The sequence below is a fragment of the Silene latifolia genome, chromosome 9, assembly GCF_048544455.1.
Source record: "Silene latifolia isolate original U9 population chromosome 9, ASM4854445v1, whole genome shotgun sequence".
Lineage (NCBI taxonomy): Eukaryota > Viridiplantae > Streptophyta > Magnoliopsida > Caryophyllales > Caryophyllaceae > Silene > Silene latifolia.
The window spans coordinates 140,410,512-140,425,864 of NC_133534.1; the positions used below are offsets into that span (position 1 = coordinate 140,410,512).

Sequence of the window (15,353 nt, forward strand, 5' to 3'; positions counted from 1 at the left end):
TTGAGTTGTGCTACAATGGCCGGGATCGGAGTTATAAAACCGTCTTATTCAAGATTCAATGGGGGATAATTCCGTAGGCCGAACGAGTCCAAGATCGTTACAAACTCGTGGAAGTGAATCATACTCGAACCTACTCTCAATATGATCCATTTATACTTGCACAACAAGCTCATCAAGTTTATTTTGCATCTCTTCCGAGCACAAGTAATGATAGACAACAAAAGCAATGGTGGGCCGTTTTTAAAACAAAGGCACGATCAGAAGTTGATACATCTTTTTTCCAAGAAGAGGTTGTATCGAAACAGCTTTGTCCCAGTTGATCATGATGAAATTATTTATGCAAATGAGATAGAAGCGGAGGAGGAGTTAGAAGAGGAAGAAGAAGAGAATGATAAGGAGAGGGATGGGATAGAAGAGGGGGAAGAAGAATAAGAGGAGGAGGAAGAGGAAGAAGAAGAAGAAGAAGAAGAAGAAGAAGAAGAAGAAGAAGAAGAAGAAGAAGAAGAAGAAGAAGAAGAAGAAGAAGAAGAAGAAGAAGAAGAAGAAGAAGAAGAAGAAGAAGAAGAAGAAGATGAGGATGATGATGATGATGAGTAAGAGAAGGTATTGAAAGTACACATATCAAAATTTGGAAACAATTATTAGCGTTTTATTTGTTCTTTTATACCTGTTTATTAGGTTTTATTTTTTTGTATCTTATAATAATTATCCTGTAATATTTGCTAACACTTTTTATTCAATTTTAGTACACATGGCTCGTGGAAGAGGTAGGCAGCGCAGAGGCTATAGTGAGGGAGGTAGTAGCTCCCGAGAGCAGGAGGAGGACGTTGACCGTTCTACTACGGAGGTGAGTGAGGAGGAGGAGGAGGTTGCTATACCCCGATCGATCGATGACGCAGGATGATCCTTGATCCGAATGGTCTTTGGAAATTTTTTATTCATTCTAGTTTGTAATTTTTTATTTAGTAATAAATGACTTTTTTTAGACATATGTTAATTATACATTATTTTTGTTTTCCTATATAATTATGTTTTTAACATGTTTGATTTCAGGTTTAGAAGTCAAACAGTTGTTCGTGGTGTGACTAATAGCACCCAAGAGAACATGACACACGGCGTTACTTGTTGGAGTAACGCTAGTGATGAAGATAAGGAGATGTGGTTCAACAACTTCCGGGTATCTATTTATAAAATATATATTATTAAATATAATTTATTTATTCTAATTACCTTATTATTAATTTGTTTCTCATCCATGTGTTTACTTTTTGTAGCGTGTGTTCTATTGGCCAGCCGACCTTGAGCGCCTAGTTTGGCAAAGGTATAATGACATTGGCAAGAAGAGGCTAAGGGACAACATGTATAAGGTGTCTAAGAGGAAGAAGGCGCCATCTTTCATGAAAGGTATTTACTTTCTTTTAATACCCGTAATTAGTTAAAATTCATTACATATTTTGAAACTATATTAATTAATAATTGATATTTTATTGATTATAGGTTCGTCATATGAGGAATATACCAAGTACCGGAACAGTCCTGAGTTCAAGGAAGCATCGGCCCGGAACAAGATCAACAGGAAAGGAGGAGATAAGGACGCGGAAGTTGAGCCTACTCATTATGGAGGGTTTCAATCTTTTCATGATGGTGTGGTGTTAGATGTAAGTTATTTGTCTTAGCTTTTAATTTAATAGTTTTCTAATTTAATTAGTCTCATTAATTATCATGTTTGAGTAACAATTTCCTTATTTTTTTTTCCGGAAGACCAAGAAGAATAAGGGCAAGGTACCCACGATTGTTGATCTCTTTGTTGACACTCACGCAAAGAAGACAAGCAAGGGCAAGTTGATCTTCGCGAAGGAAAAAGATCAACAGTTATATGTAAGTGTCAAAAAATATTATTTCTTAGCTTTTTAAAGTATATGTTTTATCAATTTTTAGATAAGTAACCTCTAACCATTAATGTTTTATCAATTTTTTAGGAACAATTCCTTGTCCGTAGGAAGAACAACCCGGAAATTGATGACAATGAGCTATGGTTTGATCTTGTTGAGGGGTTCCAAAGAGGAGATGTGTATGGAGCCGGGTCGGCAAAGGAGATTTTCTACCCTCCTACAAGAAGAAGAGGGTCAATTTCCTCTCAACAACAACCTTATACCCCAAGTGTCGTAAGTGTGCTCCAAGCTCAATTAGCCGCCAGGGAGAGGCAGGATGCCGAGAGAGATGAAGAAATTCGGAGGATGAAGGAGAAAATGGACCGGATGAACTCCTTCTTCGCCAACTGCAACACTGGGTGGCGCCCGCAACCAAAGGATCCTAGAGATCCTAATTATGGAGGTGGTAGTGGAGCGGGAGCAAGTTTCCCTGTTATGTAGTTTTTTAGAGAACATGTTATTCCCGGATAATGTTAGATGACCAAAACTCGTAGTTGTGTGTATGGAACATGATTTTCTTTATCAAGTTTGGTTGTGTTGGCTTCCCATGTGTTCTCTGCTGGAAGTGTTGGTTTATCTGCAGGTTTTTACGTATTTGGCTAGGTCAAAAACGATTTTTAGGCTAAAAAAAATGTAAAATTGGCGACGGATACTGGGTAATTGCCGACGGGAAACCGTCGCTAAGTTTCTAATCATGAATTAATTTTAGGGTCATTGGCGACGGATACTGGGCAATTGGCGACCAAAATCAGTCGCCAAAATGGCGACCAAAATCAGTCGCCAATTTTGAAAATTTGGAGATGACGTGGATTGTAAAAAGGCGACTAATGACAGTCGCTAAAAAGGCGACTAATGACAGTCGCCAATTTTGGCGACGAATTTCGGTCGCCCGCTTTAAAAAAAATTCCGTCGCCAAAATTGGCGACGAAGTCCTGTCGCCAAAAGCGACTAAACCTAGCTACGAAGTGCGGGCGACCAGCCTTAGTCGCTTTATTCTTAATGGCGACTGTTCTCAGTCGCCTTATATGGTCGCCAATTACCTTATTTGTTGTAGTGCTCATTCCCATCTAGGTCTGTGATTCTAACCGCACCCCCTGGGAGTATGGATTTGACTAGAAATGGTCCGGCTCAATTAGGTTTGAATTTTCCCCGTGGGTCAACAGGTAGAAGAGCTCTAACCGATTTGAGCACTAAAGTCTCCTTCTTTGATGTTTCTTGGCCTAACCCTTTTGTTGAAAGCTCGTTTGATACGTGCTTGATATGTTTGGACATTATGCAAGGCGCGTAACCTACGTTCATCCAGGAGGATGAGTTCTTCATATCTATCCCTCTTCCAATCGGCTTCCGGGATTTGACTTTCTAGTAAAATACGCAAGGATGGTATCTCTTGCTCGACTGGTTGTACAGCTTCCATGTCGTAGGTCAAATAGAAAGGAGTAGCCCCAGTGGGCGTCCTAACATATGTACGATACCCCCACAAAGCAAAGGGTATCTTGCTTGGCCAATCTCTATAGTTGTCAATCTTTTTCTTGAGAATCGTGACAACATTCTTGTTTGCTGTCTCTACCGCGCCGTTAGTCTGTGGTCTATAGGGCGAAGAGTGGTGATGCTTAATCTTGTATTTGGCTAGCAATTGCTCGGTCTCAGCTTGGAAATGTGATCCATTATCGTTAATGATCTCATGTTGGCAACCATATCGACAGATGATGTTGTTTTGTATAAACTTTGCCACATTTTTAGCTGTAAGACTAGTGTAGGAAGCCGCTTCTACCCATTTGGTGAAATAGTCAATTGCTACTAGGATGAAACAGTGACCTCCTGTTCCGGCCGGGGTTATCTTCCCGATTATGTCAATTCCCCAAGCAGAAAATGGCCAGGGAGATGTCATTGTATAGAGCAATGAAGGAGGGACATGTTTTACATTTCCGAAGATTTGGCAATTGTGGCAATGTCTTACATATTTGATGCAATCGGATTCCATTGTGGTCCAATAATACCCCAAACGTGTGATTTTCTTTGCCATCATGGGCCCACTCATGTGAGGACCGCATTATCCGTCGTGGACTTCTTCCATCACCTTTCGCGCCTGTGAATGATCAAGGCAACGTAGGATTACACCAAGAGGTGTTCTTTTGTATAATTCTCCTTGCATGAGAATGTATTGGGAAGCGAGCAGGCGTATAGCACGTTGTCCCCTCTTATCCATATCGGGTGGATAGGTACCATTGAGCTTGAAATTCAGGATTGCTTGGAACCAGGGTTCCTGCGCGATCTCTTCTTCATCGGTGATTTGGTGGACATAAGCTAGCTCTGATCGTCGTTCGATGCACAAAGGCATTTCCACCATGTGATCCGGCATATTAATCAAAGATGCAAGTTTTGCAAGAGTGTCTGCAAATTGATTCTCTTCCCGAGGTAGGTGTAAGTAGGTTATGTGATCAAAGAATTGAGCCACTTGGTCTATTCTAGCCTGATAAGGTGCGAGGCTTTCGCTTCGAATTTTCCAAGATCCTGTAACTTGGTTGATGATCAGTGACGAATCTCCATGTACTCGGAGGTTTTTAATGCCTAAGCTCACTGCCGCTTGTAGTCCAATGAGACAAGCTTCGTATTCTGCAGCGTTGTTTGTCACCTCGAAGTCGAGTTTGACAGCAATTGGTGTATGCTCGCCTTCAGGAGAAATGAGCAACACTCCTATTCCTAATCCTCTCAAGTTTGATGCTCCATCAAAGTAAAGGTACCAGTAATCTACATCAGTTTGGAGTATATCCTCGTCTGGAAATGACCAACTGTCTATCGTTTGTGCGTCATTGATGGGATTTTCTGCGAAGAACTCGGCGACGGCGCGCCCTTTAATAACTTTCAGTGGCACGTATTTGAGGTCGAATTCTGAGAGCATCAGGGTCCATCTTGCTAGGCGTCCGTTGAGGACGGGTTTCTCGAAGAGGTATTTGACTGGATCCATTTTGGAGTATATTTTGACGGAGTAGCTAAGCATGTAATGGCGTAGCTTCTTCGTTGCCCACACAAGAGCGAGGCATGTCTTTTCGAGTCGTGAATATTTGCACTCATACTCCAGGAAGTTCTTACTAAGGTAGTAGATAGCTCTTTCTTCACTTCCTACTGTTTGAGCCAACATGGCACCCATGGCTGTTTCGGTTACTGTGAGATATAAACCAAGAGGTTGATCTCGTTGTGGTGGCATGAGCACTGGTGGTTTAGCCAATATCTCTTTGATTCGGTCAAACGCCTTCTGACAATCGTCGTCCCACATGGTGTGGTCTGTTTTCTTGAGTTTCTTGAAGATAGGCTCACAAATCATTGTAAGTTTCGATATGAATCGACTTATATACTGCACCTTTCCCAAGAATCCTCTGAATTCTTTTTCTGTTTGAGGTTGTGACATTTCGATCAGAGCTTTGATTTTGGAAGGATCTATTTTTATACCTCTTTGACTAACGACGTATCCCAGGAGTTTGCCAGATGTTACCCCGAATGTGCATTTCTGAGGATTGAGCCTCATGTTATACTTTCGTAGCCTTGTGAAGGTTCGCAATATGCCCCTTTCTTTCCTTGGATTTGACAATCATGTCATCTACGTATACCTCAACTTCTTTGTGCATCATGTCATGTAAGAGTGTAGTTGCGGTGCGTTGATATGTAGCTCCGGCGTTGATCAATCTAAACGGCATGACCTTATATCAATAGGTTCCCCATTGGTGACAAAGGCGGTCTTATGCATATCTTCCATGGCCATTTTGATTTGATTATAACCTGCATATCCATCCATGAAGGATAGTAACGCGTGGTCAGCAGTATTGTCCACCAATATGTCGATGTGAGGTAGACGGAAGTCATCTTTTGGGCTTGCTTTGTTTAAGTCCCTAAAGTCAACACAAACACGGATTCTCCCATCCTTTTTGGGTACAGGTACTATGTTGGCTACCCAGTCAGAATACTCGGAAACTTTGATGAACCTGGCTTTGAATTGTTTGTCAACTTCTTCCTTAATCTTGAGAGCCCATTCTGTTCTCATTCGTCGAAGCTTATGTTTCACAGGTTTGAAACCTGGCTTAATCAGAATTCTATGTTCAGCGATATCCCTGTCGATCCCTGGCATGTCTTTGTAGGACCAAGCGAAAACGTCTTTGAATTCATTTAGGAGATCTATGAAGTCGGCCCTTTCGGTAGAGCTCAAGGTAGTCCCTATCCTAAGTTCTTGGGGTTCTAGTTCGGTTCCTACATTGATGGGTTCGGTGTCTTCTATTACTGGTCTCCCTTCCCCTTCCTGTAGTATTTCTTTGGCTATGTAGGGAGGTATTTCGATCGAGTCTGGGTCTTGGTCGTCCTCAGTATCATCGTAAACAGAATTGCACTCAAGATAACACAAAGAGTAAGCAGAACCTGATTTATTCTTATTAAAATTTGAGTAGAGTTGAAACAAAGAAGCCAACTGATCCATGGTCAGTGGCGGCAAAGGGACAGTGGTTGGGGCATTTCCCGAACTACTGTGACTACTCGAGGCTAAGCTAGGAGAAACAAAGGGAATAGGGATGACGATAGGGGGAGACTCTCTAATGACTTCTCTAGACTCCGACTCTGACTCCGACTCCGACTCGAACTCATCGTCTTCTGGTTCTCCTTTGAACATCTCTCCTTCTCCAGTGGTGAGCTTGAAGAGTCTTCCTTGATTGTTGGTCCACTTGATTGATTTTCTCCATCCTTTCTGCTGTCTTGCGTTGGTTTCTGTGATTAACGCGGTGGGGTTGAAGTGATCGTCTTGAAGTATCATGGTAATGATCTCATCCTGCGTGGCCCTGACAAGTCGATCTTCTCCGAACAATAGGCTAACGGCCTGTTCGTCTAAGCAAGGTGCTTGACGGTAGGAACCGTTACTGGAGGGATAAAGTAGCAATCGTGAAAGATCTCGATCCCGGCTAGCTTCCTCTCGAGATAATGCCAAGGCTCGGGAAATCCGTGAAAGAGTTCTAGACTTCCTTCTTGAACAAAGTACCCATTTAAAGTAGGGAGATAAGGTCTCATTTGGACTCCTACATGCTTGCGGTTTTGGACTTGGGCAAGCATTTCGAGAACCTCTTCTTTAGTAGGTTTGTACCCTAGTCCAAGTGGTATCCTCTTTGAGTTGCCTTCCTCGTATGGTGCGAAGGTGTTTCTTCGGGTAGGGTTCAAAGGCATTCCAGGGAAGTATCCCTGGGTTTTGAGCATGTGGTTGACCACCAAGTTGGAGTAGGGATCATAGTATAAGGGTGCCAACTCACTTTCTATGACGCTTACACTTTGGAAGCCTCCACGTTCGTATACGGAATCTGCAAGGACTTGATTGTTCGACTGTTTTTCGATTATTGCCTTGATGGGTGACGAAGTGATCGTCACTACTTTGCCATTTAGTGGGATCTTGATCTTTTGATGAAGGGTGGATGTTACCGCTTTGGAAGCGTGAATCCACGGCCTTCCCAGAAGTATGTTGAATGAAGCTTCAATGTCCACTATTTGGAAGTTAACATTTCGTTCAATTGGCCCTGTGGCTATGGTTAGGTTAACAAGTACTACCACCTTTCGTCGTGTACCATCATATGCACGCACACCTTGATTGGTAGGGGTCCAATCCGACTCTTTCATGCCTAACTTGTACGCCGTTTTGAGGGGTATGACGTTGACCGCGGAGCCATCATCTACCAAGGTCATTGGCACGTTCTTCTTTAGACAAATGACAGTGATGTAAAGAGCTAAATTGTGACTGGCGCCAAAAGGTGGCAAATCTTCGTCTGAGAAAGTAATAGGATTACTTAGCTTTGGTGATTCTTGGAAGACCAAGTTGACTACATCTTCGGGTGTCGAGTTATGTGCTACATTTAGTTTGGCCAAAGCTTCCAGTAAAGCTTGGCGATGTGGGAATGAGCTTGCTACTAATTGCCAGACTGAAAGATCAGCCTTCGTCTTCTGTAATTGCTTGAGCAAATGGTCAGTGGAGTCCTCTTCGTTATCATTTGGTGCGACAACGTTGGTTGGACCGTTTTGAGTAGTGCTTTGATATGGACGACCCGAGCGAGTTAGGTGGTCTACATCTTGGTCTTCACCATTTTGGACTATTTCTTTGACTAGGGAGTTTTCAATGAGATACTCGTCTTCATCATCGTCGGACCAAACTCCATTGATTGCAGTTAGCTCTCTCATTCTCATGATTTCATCTTCCAGTCGTATTATTTGGTCAACTAGTTTATCAACCACGGTGACTACTTCTTGCATAGTAGCATTTTGAGAGAAGATTAGTGGCACATGTTCTTTGGGTGTTGCGTTGGGATCGCGTAAAGTTGTCACCATGTTTTCTAATTCCCAAACTTGCCCATCTACACTCCTTGCCCATATGATGAAGTCGGAAATGTTAGGGGAGATAGTAGAGTAGAACTCTTCATTCTCGATTGCATAGATTTCATTTTCGATTGGAGAAATAAGGTGTGAGCAATCTAAGGTAGATTCATCACTTGTAATCACTAGAACTCCAAGAGGATTCTGAGTGTTGTTGGGTTTACCTCCCGGTGGTATTGGCAATCGACCATCTTCAAGCATGTCTTGAAGCACGTTTTTCAACTTGTAGCACTTTTCTGTGTCATGCCCTTGCCCCTATGGTATTCACAGTACGAGTTCTCGTCCCAGAATTTGGATTTCCTTTCGGGTTCGGGAGTAGGCCCAATGGGTTGGAGTTTACCTTGCTTCATTAACCTTTTTAGAGCGTTGGAGTAAGTGTCCCCAAGATTTGTGAATTTCCTTGGTGGGGTACTTTTCTTGGATGGCTCGAGAAGGTTAACTTCATCGGTCTTGCTAGTAGAGCCGTATGAACGACTTGTTGAACCTTGATATCCTCGACCTACCGTTTTTGACAAGAGTCCTTTACGGATGTCATCTTCAATTCTTGTCCCTAGAACGGTTAAGTCCTTAAAAGTTTTAATGTTTTGGTACCTCAAATGATTGGCATAGATGGGTTTGAGATTGTCCACAAACTTTTCTACAAGAGTAGCCTCATCCGGGCGTTCAACTAATTGGGTACTAGTCTTCCTCCACCTACTTAGGAAGTCGGTGAATCCTTCTTTGTCATTTTGGGTAAGAACCTCTAGAGTACGCATGTTTACTTGGATCTCGGCATTATCCGCATATTGTTTAGAAAACTCGATTGCGGCATCTTCCCAAGTAGCGACCTTCTTGTGATCTAAGGAGTAAAACCATTGCTTCGGGATGGTGTCAAGAGATAAAGGAAAGATCCTTAAGAACATCTCGGGTTTGATGCCTTTGATAGACATGTAATCCTTGAAGGCACGTATGTGGTTCAAAGGGTTCTCGTGTCCCTCGAATTTAGGGATATCCGTCATATTGAAGTTAGTTGGCAATTTGGAATTGACGGCCTCATACTTGCGATTGTTCTCCCTATAAATGTCATCCCCCTTAAGGTACATCAATTGCTCCTCCAAGTATTGGAGTCTTTTCTCAGCTACAGTCATCCCCATGAGAGGATTTTCATCCTTGGATTCATTATCGGAGTCACCTAGTACTTCACTTTCATGAGGAGGCAACCTTCCCTCTACGGCATAGATACGGCCCTCGATGAGCTCAAGGCGGTCATAGACTTGGTCTTGGGTAACTTGCATTTGGGCTAGCGCGGCTAGGATTCGATCATTACCATCTTGAAGTTGGTGGAGGTTTGTTTCGCTGGATCCAGGCATCTTGAAAACTGGATAAGAGATCGGCGACGAATCAAAACACGATCGACCATCCTAACACACTTGCTAAAAGAAGAAATGTTTTGACTCGTGAAGTGGGTGTGTGCCACTTGTGTTGAGTGAGCTTTTGAAGAAAGACAAGGTTTTTGAAAATGTGTGTCCTAGTCAACTATAGTGTAGTTGTAGGAGTGGACTCAAAGTGAGGTTTTGAAATGGGCTTTGTGACCCGAATTTTGACACGACAAACGGACAGAGTTTTGACTGGATTTTGCGCTAATTGAAGGCCTATTTCGAAATTTTGGTTAAGAAAAGGGTTTTGATTTTTTGAAAAATCGTCATGCTTTTATTTAGAAATGGTGATCACGTAAGGTACAAACATTTATACAAGCATTATAACGGGATGCTGAGTGCATTTAAAAGGGTTTTGGTTTAAAGGGTGGGTTGCCATACCGAACCATCAAACCCGAAGTCTGTGGAGAGGCTCGTACCAAACAAGAGTAAGGCCGATTCCTAGTCCATTTCCTCAAGTAGTGAAGGCCCTTGATACAAACAAGAGTAAGTACCATGGTATGGATGACGTCAATCGCTATCCATCCTTAAGCCCAAATAAGAATTAGGACCGTTTAGACGGGACGATTGGTCGAATGGGTTGGGTTGGGCCTAGGAAGGCCGAATAAAACGATCTAGGAAGACCGAGTTATGAAAACCGACAATTGTCTTATACAAACTATTCCCAAACCTTGTTCAAGTTTCACCCTTGCTACACGTAAGTGTATTATCCCCAGCGGAGTCGCCAAACTGTGGACAGCGGGGGCCCACGGGGGCGCTTGGGAGAGAGGAGGAACAAGCGTTTGCATTTTTGTATGGAGTCGCCACCAATTTTTATGGGAAATTGGAACCGTTCGAATACCTCGTGTCATGTCAAGACACAAAGTAAAGACATGAACACTAAGCAATGGTTACCCTTAGCATTCTATGTCTAGAATGACTCTCGTGGATGCCAATGAACACGGGTGTTCATAGATATCTGGAGTAAGGGGTGAGGGTACGTATTAGGAAGTTCTTTTGATCGAACACCTAATCCCGCCTGCCTCGATAGCGGCCTCTACTAAAGATTAGGGAAGTTATTCGTACTTGATATATCGTCGGTTATATGCATGCAATGCAACATCCAAGTTTTAATCCTAGCATATGAAAAATTAACTAAGTCGGTGAACAATTAATTAGCATACAATTGGGTCGAAGTAGGATTTAATGTTCAAATACATATGAAAGCATGTAAATGGTACAAGAAATATGATAAATACAACAAAACTACAATAATGAAAATTACAATAATTACATTGAGATAGGCGATTTATGTCGAAAATATCTTTAAAACGGATAATTTGAGAAAACGAATAAAAGAATAAGTTAACGAATAAAACAGAAGGTGATAATACGGTTAATAGTTAATTATACGTAAGCTAAATAAACTAGGTCAAGCAACAACGGAGTTCAGGGACAGAATTCAGCCGAATAAAGCAGCAGAGTCAAGCGTCCTTTGAATAGGCGCAGCAGACGCCGCGCTCTGTTCTCGACCTGACACCGAATTCTGGCTGTGAAGCCGGAATTGCGTGTTGTTAATATCAATTGGTAAATTTAATGATCGATTAAATTATTTACTCAGATGAAAGTGATTAATAGGTTATTTACATATGATTAAGGGGTCATAAAACAATAAAACATGGATGAGACGGATTATAACGAATTAATTTACACGAAAGAATGATTGATTAGTGACATGAGTGAATGAAATAAACAAGACAAGATGAATTAATGACAAATTAATGACGAACGTGATGAACAAACGATGAATAACAAGTGCAAATATGTCAACGACGAATTCCAGAGACTCAATATTGATTGAATCGAACCTCTAAAACCCGAATTGAGTTTAATGACGAAAACCAGCAAATATTGGTTATAAGGGATTTAAGTCGGGTTTAACAATGAATTATACGAACTAATGATGATGATTAATGATATACATGCGAAATTATTAAACTATTGAGTCGAAGAGTTAACAAACAAACGAAAACAAATAACAATTGAACGAATTACAGAGGATGAACGAAGAAGAAAGGAAGCAGGAACTGCAGCAGCCTTACGAAGAGGCGCAGCAGGTACTGCGCTCCTTCGAAGAGGCGCAGCAGTTGATGCGTCCTTTCTCGACGGTTATCTACTGGAAATCAGTAAAAAGAGGTTTTAAAGACGGATTTAGAAATCAGTTTTAAGAGGTATTTTCGACATAAACCTTACAATAATGATACAATAATTAAAATACAATAAATAAAAGAGAGATTATACACCCTCAGACTTACATGTTTGACGAAACGAGAAGGACTAAGATATCGATTAGTGATGCTCGACGCGAATGCAAAGAAAGTGCCCTCGTAAGAGGTAAACGAATAGATTAATTAAGTTGATTGATGTGGAGTTGGTCAAATTGGTCGGTCATGCAAACGAGGCTGGTACTCAGAAGGATCCGAGCTTACGTGGTCGAATGTTCAAGCACGTAGACGCCAAAAAGTAAGAACAAAGGTCTAGAATGCAAAGGGAGAAGAGAAGGGCGGACACTCGTGTGAGAAATATGAGGAGCGAAGGCTCCTATTTATACTAATCACGTGGAGGAATTAGGGTTTCGGAGACTCTTTGGAAGTAAATCTCGGAAAGATATGAAAAAAGATACGAAAACTACGCAGAAAAGGACCTGGGAAGAGGCGCAGCAGCCACTGCGTCTCTTGGAAGAGGCACAGCACCTCCTGCGTCTGTTCCCAAGTGGTTTCCTCCTGCGGAAGAAAGATTTCCGTGTTTAAGTTATGGTAGGACGGAATAATTCGGTTTTCCTTAATATCTTATGTTAATATTACGGGAAATTGTTTACCAAAAGATAAAGATTGTGAAATATGGAATAGAAATATCCTAACATTCCGAACATTCGACTCGGGATTTAACGGTTATCAGAAAATGGAGACGGTTTTAGGCCCGGACTCCAAATGTACTCTAATTACTGTCAAAACGACCGTATCGGCACATAGATGACAACTAAGAGGTAGACATTAATATTTGAGCAATCACTTGACGATAATCTTACGAATTGTCACAAATCGTTCCGCGTAGCAAACATGCGGCCCAATCATCACCGGGTGGTTTGCGGGAGGTGCAGAAATGAGGTATCTACACACGGCAGCTAGCTGAGTCAGAACGTTAGCCTTTTCAGGGTGACATGACTCGCCTAAATCAGTCAAACAGACTGACACGGCAAAAACTTCCTAAAAACAGGGAAGATAAACAACAAACACACGATATGTAAGCTAAAACCTTGCCAAACTATGGCAAGGGCATTTCAAAATATGGCCGAAAGTACGGCCCAAAGTTTAACCGCCACCTTGGCGGGGCAACCACAAAAAAAAACAAGTTTGAAACTTACAAGGTCTGCCACCTCTGGGCCAGACTACTAAAAACGTTCATCAAAACATAAATGTTTAATTATCGGTCACATTAATGACCTCCACCTCTGGCACCTCCTCTGCCTGCTGACCGCTCATATCAGGTACTGCATCAGCTTGCATATCCTCAGCCGCTATAGCTCCTTGAGCTCCGTCAGCAGCATCCTAGGACGTTCCAGCATCACCCCCAGCAGCCTACTCAGCCAACGCAGGAGAATTCACCTCACCAACCTCATGCATCAGCATACTCAGATTAGGTTGAGCGGGGTAGAGCATCTCCAACTGCTTCTCCTCTTCCTCTATGGCCTGCTGGGTGGGAGCCTCCTCGAGGGCAGCACGCATCCCACTGATCTTTCCCTGCCAGGTAGCATATGCAACAACATTGGTGGCCAGGGAAATCAGCTCACTTATTTTCTCATCAGAGCGCTTGAGGGAGTCAGAGAAAGTATTGCACACCACCTGAGTACGCGCCAACTGATCAGCCCCCTCTTTCAGCTTCTTCTTGGTGACAGCAAGCTCAGTCTTCAGCTCCACCACACGCTCCTTCAGATCGATCCGCTGCTGTGCCAAATCAGCAACAGTCTCCTGCAGCTCCTGGTTCTTGGCACTGGTAGCACGGCTGGTCGTCTGCACTATGTTGATCATCTTCCTATTGTAGAGTGCAGACTGGAGGGTCTGGGGCAGAGCAAATCAAGAGTCAGCAAGGAAGTCAGGAGGCAGAATCCAAGTAAACAAACAGATAGGAAGGTAGAAAGTAAAGGATATTTACCATGAAGGCGTTGTGCACGTCATTTTCAGCCATCTCCTCTGGGGTGAACTCCGAAAACGTTTCCTCAACAGGAGGAAAGAGCAGCTGATCAATCTCCGGCCAGTAGGGCACCTTGTCCACGTTCCCAAAACCCTCTGGGAAGTGAGCAATAATGCCTCCGCTAGATGAAGCCCGAGGACTGGCAGGAGGAGTAGGCGGATGGCGAGATAACGGGTTAACCTCCAGGGGCTCACGTGCAGCAGAACTGGAAACTGTGGGAGGAGTCTGAAAAGAGGTAGCCGGAACACTCCTCTTGGAGGCAGAGGCCACGTCGGAGCTGGCAGAAGGTCTCTTTCTTTTAGCACTTTGGAGGATGAGTTCCAATTGATCAACTTTTGAACCTGCAAGCATATATAGTCTTAGACGACAGAATGCTTAAAACATCAGCAGCAACAACATGCAAACGAAAGTGGTTACAGAAACCTTACCAGAAGACATACTGTGGGCTGATTGAGGAGGATTGGAGGAAGAAGCAGGTGAAAAACCAGGAAGCAGGTCTTGGAACTTTCTCTCAGATTCGGAAATGCTGAACAGCTTGCTGCAGGCAGGGATCTTGGCGCCGATACGGGTAAGGTCACAGGGGCCTGCACGAAGACGATGAAGTAAGCTAGTAAGCAGCGAGATAAAACAAATCAGGTGACAGAAGGCTACTTACTCAAGTCGAACCCATTTCTCGAAAATATAATCGGCAGGAGGCTGGATGGAGTCCTTCCTCACGCAGAAGAAGTCCTCAAACCATTTCTCATCGCGAGATTTTGACACGTGTCTGAAGGGAGCCTCTCCACGGCCCCGGAAGGAGAATTAACCCCGCCTGGGATCGATGTTGTACATATGGGCCGGATCGCCCAGTGACAGATTTGCCGATTCGGACCAGGCGGAGAATAGAGAAGAACTCTCTAAATGGCGGCAGAGATTTGTGCCATAGCGAAATTGTTGGTGAAGATAAAATCTTGAATGAGTTTAGGGAAAGGAAAACGGAGGCCATATCTAAACGGGTACAAGTAGAAACTAACCCACCCTGGACGAAGGGCGTCAGCTTTTTGTCCCGGTTCAGGGATGGCGATATCCACCCCGTCGCCAAGACCAAGCAGATTCTTGATCGTGGGGATGTCGGCCGGCGTTAAAGCAGAATCACAGTCGTGGGGGTGCTTAAAAAGTCCCCGGGAAGGGAAAATGGGATCGAGATTACGATCAGAAGGTGTGGAGGATTGACGAGTTTTGCCCATGGTGAAGAGAGAAAATAAAGATTAAAAGAAGAAGAGAAGATGGATTACCTGATGATGAAGACGGGGAGGGGAACAGTGAAACCGGCAAGGAGTGAAAGAGGAGGAAGGTTGAGGGTTTAAGAGAGAAGAATTTTTGAAATAATTTGAAGTGATTAATGAGAGTG

At 43.1% G+C, this 15,353-nt stretch overlaps 1 protein-coding gene across 1 annotated transcript; it reads left to right on the forward strand.

Annotated features, from left to right (window-relative positions):
• The first annotated feature begins 1,058 nt into the window (after positions 1 to 1,058).
• Positions 1,059 to 2,502, forward strand: LOC141598319 (uncharacterized). The gene is made up of 5 exons (XM_074418116.1): positions 1,059 to 1,177; positions 1,275 to 1,404; positions 1,498 to 1,658; positions 1,762 to 1,878; positions 1,980 to 2,502. The coding sequence occupies exons 1-5, from the start codon at positions 1,106 to 1,108 to the stop codon at positions 2,370 to 2,372; spliced, it is 873 nt and encodes a 290-aa protein (XP_074274217.1). The 5' UTR covers positions 1,059 to 1,105; the 3' UTR covers positions 2,373 to 2,502.
• Positions 2,503 to 15,353: the final 12,851 nt, after the last annotated feature.

Excerpts from the sequence above, each read along its gene's own strand:
- LOC141598319 (XM_074418116.1), top strand. The coding sequence starts at position 1,106 with ATGACACACGGCGTTACTTGTTGGAGTAACGCTAGTGATGAAGATAAG. Across the intron at positions 1,659-1,761 it reads ATGATGGTGTGGTGTTAGAT|ACCAAGAAGAATAAGGGCAA; the intron begins GTAAGTTATTTG and ends TTTTTCCGGAAG. Across the intron at positions 1,879-1,979 it reads AAAAAGATCAACAGTTATAT|GAACAATTCCTTGTCCGTAG; the intron begins GTAAGTGTCAAA and ends TCAATTTTTTAG.